The 10,680-nt window shown below is 40.6% G+C and overlaps 1 protein-coding gene across 1 annotated transcript; it reads left to right on the top strand.

The window, feature by feature from the left end:
* The first annotated feature begins 5,396 nt into the window (after nt 1-5,396).
* glula (glutamate-ammonia ligase (glutamine synthase) a) lies at nt 5,397-8,849 on the top strand. The gene is made up of 7 exons (XM_027031481.2): nt 5,397-5,503; nt 6,136-6,320; nt 6,430-6,591; nt 6,697-6,843; nt 6,926-7,053; nt 7,165-7,364; nt 7,547-8,849. Exons 2-7 carry the CDS (start codon nt 6,155-6,157, stop codon nt 7,857-7,859), a joined length of 1,116 nt encoding a protein of 371 aa, XP_026887282.1. The 5' UTR covers nt 5,397-5,503; nt 6,136-6,154; the 3' UTR covers nt 7,860-8,849.
* Nucleotides 8,850-10,680: the final 1,831 nt, after the last annotated feature.

The raw sequence follows: 10,680 nt of genomic DNA on the forward strand, positions 1-10,680 counted from the left end.
AGTGTAACAGGAAACTGGAGGTCACTTAATAATGTACATTTATAGTTTGGCAGGTTGTGGGAGTGTTTACCTTGGTCTGATTTACGGTTATAATGCAGCCTGTGTGCTTTGCTCATTTTCTCCACTGCTTCCTTGGGGTGTTTCTGAACAAGGGTTTCAAAAGGCAGTTCAGAAAGATCTGTAAGAGAAATTAATACAAGCAACTTCTTTGGACATAATCTTAACCCATACATGACGACTGTGTCCAGATTATAATCTTTATTAACTTGTGTTAATGCAATAACTGTTTCAATAACTTGATTTATATCTGGATCATATTTGTATATACTTTAGCCAGATTCCGATTATACTTCTCACCAAAATGCATCACCTGTGTAACCACATGAGATCAATTTGGTCACCACTGAGATGAGATTACTCTCATGTAAAAAGCACACCAACACATTCATCATTTCTGATTTACTTCCTAGTACAAATACGGTTTCTCACTCACTACTACCAGTGTATTACATGCTGTCAAACATCGGAAGAAACAATTTAAAGCAGGCAACAAATCATCTGCATCAGTGGAGGAGAAGGTTTTGTCTTTCAGGTGCTTTCATTTCTCCAGTGTTCAGCACCTCTAGGACTTTTTGAGCTAGAGACAGAAGTCAGCACTCAGCGGACATATTTCCATTTACATAATTGTATGCTGACAATGAAAATGCATTCCATTTAAACTTGTATTAAACAGGGTCAAGATTCTTCTCTGACCACTTCATAATGTGGTTTGAGTTATTGTAACCCAATTGCAATGCATCCTGGGGGCTGGCATTTGATGTTGACAAATGAAATCTGATTCGATCACCAAAATGCATGTTAATGCAAGGTGTAAACAGCCTGTTGGATATACCGGTCGCAATAGCACATACACCACACAAAATTGTGTGAATTGATAGTAAAGTATAAGCCTGGACATGCCTAATAATCTAGTCTCTCTTTCTGCCGAGGTACACCTACCCCTGATGTCATCATGTTACTGAGCCTCAACCTGTCTTAGGTGCCATGGCCATTCCCACAACCCCCGATGTCCCCTGCTATAGGCCACCACACCTCCACCCCAGCCAGTGACGTTTTGATTGCCTTTAATGGACCTTCTCTTGCAGGATGGCTTTCAGACACATGCACACCATCAGGACAAGACTAGGACCTCTAGAAAATTGGACTAGACATTAATTGCTTATTTTTTCATTTTATCATTAGTTATTATTTTTCTCATTAAAATTATTATTGTGGTGACCTTTGTCAGCCAGAGGAAGGAGGCCCCCCCCCCCCCCCCCCCCCCCGGTTCTTCTCAAGGTTTCTTCCTCATGCTCTAGGGAGTTTTTCATTGCCACTGTCACCCTTGGCTTGTCCACTGGGGCTTGGACTTGGACATTTGTACAGCTGCTTTGTGACAACATCTGCTGTAAAAAGCCACTATATAAATACATTTTGATTTTTAAAATTGATCATAACAGTATTAATATGGCAAATTATAGAAAGGGGCCAATTATTCCTCAAGGAATTTCCCATTTCAGCAACATTTAGTGCAGGCTACATCGATTGATTTTCAATGATGTTTTTGGAAACAACAGAATTATCAGAATCTTCCTAAAAACATTTTCTGTTTGTTAGTCACTTTCTGAAAGTATTATATATATATATATATTTCAACTATTTACCTTGTTAATTATCTATTATTCTTTTATTCTTTAGTATTAACAGCATTTAGAAAATAGTTTTTTAGTGCTGCCTGTGACTTCAAAGCCAAAACCACTTACATTTCTAAATGTAAATGTATCAACCTGACACTCGTAGAATCCAGTAAATGCATCAAGCGTATACACACACGTTGACATGTATGCATAGCACATACTGGTCTTCTTAAAGTGCAGGTTAATTGAGCCTCCGCTTGTAATCATACGCCACAGCCATGAGAGCCCATATCTCATTGGTGAGCGCCTCTGTGTCACCTTAGACACCGCAGGCCTGGCATAGTGACATTATCTCCCTCATCCGCCTCAGTTCCATTTGGTCCACAAGAGGGAGCCATCTTCCCACAGATTTCCCACTGTGAAATCCAATACATCCTAAATTCAATAGATTTGAAGTCTTCAATTCCAAAATGTCATTTTAATTATTTGTATTGTAAATAATGTAAATACATTACAAGGAAAAAAAAACATGGAATTACATGGAATTACCACCCCTGAAATAAGAGCATTCGGTAGATTTCTGGCGGTGGTTTTTGTAAGAGCAGTTATACACTTATCCCTGGTTGCACCCCCATCGCCAATGTAGTCAGCCACTATTTTCTCGCCCAACAATCTTTGAAGAGCGATGCCATGTCCCTACTCTGTGCCAAGTGGTGCAGGTGCACCCTGAGAGCCCTGGCCTAAGGGAAGGTCTCCTACAGCCCTCCAGCCAGTGCGCCAACAGAGAGCGCATAGTAGAGGAATTCATCTCGATGAAGAGCTCCATACTTGGCCAAGGGAGATGGTGTAAGGAGGGACCCAAAGTGGCAATGGATGGGAGGTAGCAGGTGGATGTGTTCAGGCGAAGGTGAGGAGGTGTTTGTTACAGACTGGATAATATTGTTGCTAGAGGAAATGGCAGGCAAAGGACCCATGCTCTGATCTAAAGTGGCAAAGGGGACCTTCTGAAACAGGCTGGACTTCTTTGAACTTCTGCTGGAACAACTCTTTCTAACACTATGGACAATATTTATGCACGCCCTTTGAGCTCCTTCCCATTCCACTGTTAGAGCTTTTGCATGCACTGTTTCCAGGGACTGTGGCTGGAGTTAGTGCTGGAGTTTGAAGAGTGTTTTGAATTTCATCTGGCGTAGAATCTGAATCTGTTTATCTTCAAGATGGCTGTCGGAGAAGATCTTTAGCAGGACATCTGGAAAATAAATGCCTAAATTATGGACAAGCCAGACAGATGGAATCTAATCAGCCAGACTAGAAGTGAAGAGGAAAAATGTAGACTGGCACACCAGAACAACAAGTTCTATAACTCACTGTTCAAGTAAACACACCTGCTGAAGCAATTATGCATTAATGTCCAGATAACCACTTAAGGAGAAGATAAATGTAAGGATGCTCCCTCTGGCTCACACGTCACACCTGGGGTAAAATGGCAGGTCCGCATCAGACTGGATCCTTCATTGAGGTGAATGGACTTGATCACAGTGAAAAGAACCTGAACACAGACACCAACTGGGTAAAATCCCGCTCATTGATCTGCAGCAATCTGCCCACCCTTACCCAGAACACCTTCTCGAACACAATACTTTAAATGCATTACATGCTTTAAAAGACCGAAAGCAAAAAGGCTCAGTTTTGGCTTTGCTATTTGGGTGAATGAAAGTACAAAAGCAATATAGACCTTGTGTACCCTTGACAAAGGCAGAAAAAGCATTTCATTCCTTGTACAACTGCCCAAGCTCATTTTCAATAGCCCTTCATCAGCATCGGTCCATTTTAGCAGCTCTACAGTGGGAGGGCAATGAAACGGCATCATCTAAATGACTGCTTGTGTATACAACTCAAAATAAAGAGCAAATGTTCAGCTTAGACCAAAAAAAAAAAAGACTTTACCTTTAGAATGTGAATAGGAGTTGAACCTGAGGAGTTCTTTGCATAGCGTGTAGTAATTGTACAACAGATCAGTGTGTTTAAAAACACGGCGATTCACTGTTAGCTTTTTATGATAACAACCTCTCCTACGTGGGACAAGATCAAGATGAAACAATCTACTAGCACAAAATCATTTCAGTCACACATGTCACTGATGTGTTTATACTTTTTTAGTTTTATGGTCAGTTTTAGTATAAATCACTTTGGAGCTAATACCTTTTCTGTGGAATCTCAGGACACATAACCAGTTGTACTCTAACAGAGAACAATAGAGAGGAGTCTGTCCACACACCTGAGACCAGTGAGGAGGATATAATGAAAAACATCTACAGCAACTACCTGAGAATAATGTGCATTGTGAGACAAAAAAGAGCACTTACAGGTAGATGCGAAGAGTGTTGAAGAAGTCAACAAACACTTCATCTTTCAGCACACCTGCCAATTCTTTCCCAACTGAGGATTGATCAATAAAGTAAAAGATTGGTTTAACTCTACCGTGAATAGATAGTGTGCCCGCGATAAGCAAGCATCGGTGGTAGTTTATCTGAAAGCAGATATGAGATATGAGCGTAACTCAGCCGAACTACTGGTGGTTTGAAAAGCTCTATCAGATTTCATATTTATCAGATTTCATATCAAGGACATTGCTAGCTGCACAACTGACGTTGCAGGCATCCATTTAAAGAACGCTGGAGATTTGACGTGAAAACTTTGACTGACGTCACAAGCAGAAGAACTACGCATTAGTTCGGTTTCTAACGTGGCCTGTTCTTTGGTTTGTTATATTCAATCTCTCTCGTTTCGCAATTCTTTATGGTTCTGTTGAATACAATCATTCAGATTACAACAGTGACCTACGGTGTCACCACCATTAAGAACTCAAATCAAAGTCAAAATCTGCAAATGCTAAATAAGCGTAATACTCATATATAATACTGAAAGCCTATTGAGAACACTTCAGTCCACAACTAGGTTACAATAAACGTTTTGACAAATTGAGGTTTAACGTTTGGTTTTTGCTTCTGTGTAGCCAGTGTCGCTGGCCTGTGGTGGGGTGTCGTCCGTTTGTCAAATTCACCACATTTCGGCTTATTTCTCAATGTCGAAAAATATTACCCAAATAATATTATTGCTTAAACACAATAATATTTTAAGGATCTAATTGATTATTATTTTAAACGTATTATAGTTTTTAAAAACAGGAGTTGTGTAAGTAACGTACTGTCAAACCATTATTCAAAATCATAACGGTTCCAAAAGTCTTCAGTCAACTCTGTAAAGGCATTCCGTGTATAATTCAGCACTTTCAAATTTAGGGTAACGGAAGATTTTGGAGCTACAATTGCGGTTAAAATATATTAAAATGTGAAACCACTTGGGGGCGCTTTGGTTCATTATAGTAAACTGTTTAATTGTATTTCAGTTCTGTTTATAATTTTGTCTGAGTTCATTCAGACGTTGTTTTGTAAGCTACACGACTTACCTTAGTCACTTTGCTTAATGCAAGGACGTTGTATTAATGTGAAAGGCACAAACAAAAGATATCACAGACCTACCCTAAATACAATTTTAATATTCCCTTTCTCGCCCGGCAAACTAGAGGGCGTTGACTTGGTCGTTTGCAACTCCAATGATCTAACAGAATGCCCTTTCAATCACACATGGCTCGCGCTCTTCTCTAACCAATCAAATGAGCCGGGATCCCAGTTCCTCGATATAAATCAGAGGGACACCCGAAAGACTTGGTCAGAGAATGAGAGAACATCGACCACGCAATTTTCTGACCAATATCTGGACCTGGCAGTCTGATATCGCTTATTTTCATATTCGCTGGTGTCCAGGTATGGTACGGTGCTTACATTAGGGTTTTATATATTTCACTTGCCTATAGTGCTGAAGGATTGTTCTTTTAGTTACTTGTTATTTTATGGATAATTCGTGGGAATGCTTCAGAAATGTTTTTATTGCGACAGCCCTGTGTTTAAATAATTCAGTATTCGAACTATAATGTTTTCTGGTACATATTTGCCCATCTGTGTTTGTGATGTAGCCAGTTAACAGTACGGCGTATCTTAGCGCTGTAACCATGACTACAAGCTCTCGCCGAGAGATGTGGGATACAGTCTGCAGCCTACACTAGGCGTTCTGTTATAAAATGCGTTCGCCAAATGATCTTAGTTAAAATATAAATCGTGGCGCTAATCCAGGTAATCGTAAACATTAAATATTCATTTTCGGGTGATTTTGAGCGCATGGGAGTGGGAGAAGACCCTAGACACGTGGTGTCGCATGCCGTCCCTGTTGTAAACTATGGATTTTGACTGAGATAATCGTGGTTGAACCCTGCTACGTAGGTTATCTCAGCACTAGCGCTTACCACTGGGTTCTTGATCACCTGCAATGTATCGGGTCTTCAAATGAATTTGCACGCATAGTGGCCATATTCACTATTGTATTTTACTCATTTGTTTAGGTGTTTTATAGTAACGAAAATGGCGACGTCGGCCAGCGCACAGCTGAGTAAAGTGGTCAAACGGCAGTACCTGGAACTGCCCCAGGGAGACAAAGTACAAGCCATGTACATCTGGATAGACGGAACTGGGGACGGGCTGCGATGTAAAACCAGGACGCTAGACTCAGAGCCAAAAAGCGTTGAAGGTAAACAACCTGTGCATTTCTGACGACATGACTCTAAAGGCTGCATACATATGTAGCCTCTTTGATTGCTATACATTCTAGAGCTGACCGTCCTCCCGCTGTTATGCAGAACTCCCTGAGTGGAACTTTGATGGTTCCAGTACCTACCAATCTGAAGGCTCCAACAGTGACATGTATCTGATTCCTTCGGCCATGTTCAGGGATCCATTCCGCAAAGACCCCAACAAACTCGTCCTGTGTGAAGTGGTGAAATACAACCGCAGGCCTGCTGGTAAGGAAGGCAATCTCTAGGTCTTGATTTCTTTGTTGCAAGTCTACATTCATTTGGATTGATTGTGAGCCTTGTGTCCCCAATGTCTCTTCTCCTTGGTCCCAGAAACAAACCATCGTGTAACATGCAGAAAAGTCATGCAGATGGTGGAGGGGCAGAACCCTTGGTTCGGCATGGAGCAGGAATACACTATCCTAGGCACAGACGGACATCCCTTTGGCTGGCCCTCCAACGGCTTTCCAGGGCCCCAAGGTAGTCAATCCCCCATGCATTTCACATGCTTTTTGTTTTGAGTATAGTAGTGTCTTTATGGCATACAACTTGTTCCTTCCAGGACCTTACTACTGCGGTGTTGGCGCTGACAAAGCCTATGGAAGAGATGTTGTGGAAGCCCACTATAGAGCCTGTCTGTATGCTGGAGTAAAGATCTGTGGAACTAATGCTGAAGTCATGCCGGCTCAGGTAAAACTTGTTGCACAGCCTAGCCAGCAACAGAATAAATGGAATACAGCCACAGTATCATGACCTTACCCTTCCTTAATTCAAGAAACTAATGTGATGTGTGTCTCGCAGTGGGAGTTCCAGGTGGGCCCATGTGAAGGCATTGATATGGGTGATCATCTGTGGGTAGCCCGCTTCATCCTGCACAGAGTCTGTGAGGACTTTGGTGTCGTGGCCTCCTTTGACCCAAAGCCCATCCCAGGCAACTGGAATGGTGCTGGCTGCCACACAAACTTCAGCACGAAGGAGATGCGGGAAGAAGGTGGCCTGAAGTGAGTATCTAGAATAATATCCATGACAGCAAACATCTGGTGCATGTTTATTGTCTATGTTGGTCACTGGCAGCTTTGTTTTTACCAAATGATGGAAATCTCGTGTAGTTACAGTGCCTGAATTGCCTCGCAGTCTGGTTTTTAGCAAAACCAGCTGAATAAAAATGCCTCTTCTTTGGCAGGTACATTGAGGAGTGCATCGAGAAGCTCTCGAAGAGGCACAACTACCACATCCGAGCATATGACCCCAAAGGTGGCCTGGACAACGCCCGACGGCTAACTGGCCGCCACGAGACCTCTAGCATCCACGAGTTCTCTGCCGGCGTGGCCAATCGCGGCGCCAGTATCCGCATCCCACGCTCCGTGGGCCAGGAGAAGAAGGGCTACTTTGAGGACCGCCGTCCGTCTGCCAACTGCGACCCCTATGCCGTCACCGAGGCACTAATACGCACATGCCTGCTTGACGAAGAAGGAGATGAACCCGTGGACTACTAGGCCCCTCACTCACCCTGTCTGACACCTTCTGAACTGAACTCTCCCCTTTTTTTAAATTTGCCATGGAGCCAAATTAGTACTGTATTTGGCGGGGGTTTTTTTTTTTTTTTTCCCCTCCCCACCCCCTCATCAGAATGGCTCCAGGCATGCAGTTTGCAATTTTAATAGGTGTAAGTTGACTGGTCAACTTGATATTTTAAGATTAAACTTGATAACTGGGAATGTGATGGTGCAGGACTATATCTGACCCTCCTCGCTCGCTTTTTTTTTTTTTTTTTCCCCCCCCCCCGTGCATCTGGTTCTCTAGGGGGAGTGAATACTTTAACAGTGGCATTGAAACCCCTCCTCTATAAGCTCTTCCTGTTTTAAAATGGACTAAATGAAGCAATGGACATTATGGCTTAGAGTTGCTAAGGCTGGATGACCTGTAATTTTCTTAAAGAATGTAGCCACTTTCCCTGCCTAATGTAACTTGACCTAAGGTTTTGCTACTAACTACATAGGAGGTGGTGTTGAAGACTGTTTGTTTTGTAGTTCACACTGTTGTACGGTACATGCTCTACTGTGAGGGTTCAAACACTGTCCTGCTTTCTACCTGTCTGTTGGCTTATGCCATTTGTCTTAAATTCAAGTATTTTGATGCTTTTTGTCCCCTGCTCTGATATTCTTGTCTGTCTTGGTTTAAACCAAAAAAAAAAAAAAAACTGAAGTTGTTGAATGTGGGTTTGTTGTTTTTTTTGTTTTTTGTTTTTCCCCCTCCCTCTTGTCTTACCAGGAGGCAGTTTGCAATTGGAATTGTTGGATCTGATTTAAAGGCACGCAAAGACGCCAAGATCAGCATTATTCAAATTCATCTACATGACTGGTTATAACCACATACTCTAGCCTCTTGCACTGCAGCAAAACCTGTATTGCGGCTTGCTGCAAAATTCACAGGTATATTGTTTATTCTAAATCATCATAAAACAACCCAGTTGTGAAACAATTTCATTTGTAAGTCTGCATAATCATTTATGAATCCAATATGGATAGTTCAGATGTGCTGCAGTCAGAACCCCACCACTAAAACCGGGCTGCAAGTCTTTTGTATTTTGGTCAAATGTGCAAGATTGTAGAGACTTCAAGTGTACTGGCAGCTGCTGTCTATCTCCTTTTGCTTTTCCTAGTCCTACCAGTCCAGCTGAGTCACTTTTGCAATCAGCATTTTCTAGCTTTACACCACAGGAAAAAGAACTGTCCTTAGCTCAGCTGACAATTTAAAAAGGCAAAGTATTATTTATATTTTTTTATATATATATATATATATATATATATATATATAAAATGTATTTAAATAGAAAGGATTATTTTAAAATTCAAATGTTACATTGAAATAAAAAATGACAATGAAAGAAAAATGGATAAAGTTCATAAAACAAGTAAATATGAAGGAAAAAGGATGACAGAGTTCCGTCAGAGATTAAAAAATGTGATTTGAATAGGTAACACTCAGTCTTGACTTAATGATTAAGGTTAAGGTACTAATTCAGGTTTCTGACAGTTGGTTACAACATCAGAATTATGGTGAAATGCTGCTTCTCCCAATTTAATTTGACCTTTGACTTTAACCTCGCAATAATCTGTGTTGTTAATGAGCCCTTTGATCTAAACTGGAATGTCTTTTATGCTTGTCTTATGGCTTGTGTAAACACATAAATTTATCAAGATGACAGCTTGAGAGGGATTTGTGTACACTGTATGCTATTGTTATTCTCTTGATGCATGCTACATTTAATCAATCATATAGGTATTATTTAGATCCAATTTGCCATAGTTCTAAACTATCAAAGACAGTTGAGTACAAATTAGTCCAGAACGAGAGAATTCTGGGCTAAATATACAGACACATTTGCTCACAATAAATGCCTTTGGACCAGATAACATGATGGTAGTATGTTCTCTCTCTCTCTCCTCTCTCGCTCTCTCATCTCTATATATATAGTATATAATATATATATAAACTTAATCTTCATTGATTACCTCATTCCTTTGTAACTGAAAACACCATGTTTACACCCTGGAATTTAAATGAAGGCACTGCTTAAGGAAACTTAAATACATAATTTTCTCTAGATTAAGGAGTGTAGGATAAACCTTAAAATGACAATGACAAACTACTCTGTCTCATGTTGTAAAAAACATCTCATTTACTTAATTTAAAATCTTATTAATCTTAATTAAAGGGAGTCTTTAAGGGGATTTGGACTGTCCTTGTGCATTTGATTAGAGAATTATTTCCAAATCCAGTCCTCAGGAACTAGCCTACCTGATTCATACAGTAATGTCATGTTGTGAACTGGAATGGGAAACACCAGACTACTGTAAATCTCTTATAGTTTTGTCTCAATGAATCATTTAAGTTAGAGGAGAATCTGGGAGATTAAAACAATGTGCAAGGGCAATATGTGTGTACTGACTCACTCAAGATTAAAGTAACTGGTACTTTTTATTACTGTAGTTGTTTCACAATACAGTTCACAAGAAGAATAAGCACCGAGTACAAAAAGCACACATTAAAAGGTCTATTTCAAAGAGATTGCAAGAAATGATAAAAATAATCGGGAAAGGAAGACAATTTTCCTGACAGCACATGAGAGACGAATGAAGTCTATGATTTCAGATGTAGCTACACAGCTTTTGTGGCAAGTTTAAATCATCATAAACACTGTCATAAAAATTGCCTTGTGCAGCAATTTTCATTTATAACCTGGACAAAAAAAATCCACAGGGATCATTTCTGGATTGCCCTCAAACTATGTGGTGCATAGCAAACTATTTGGCC

The sequence above is a fragment of the Electrophorus electricus genome, chromosome 7, assembly GCF_013358815.1.
Source record: "Electrophorus electricus isolate fEleEle1 chromosome 7, fEleEle1.pri, whole genome shotgun sequence".
NCBI lineage: Eukaryota > Metazoa > Chordata > Actinopteri > Gymnotiformes > Gymnotidae > Electrophorus > Electrophorus electricus.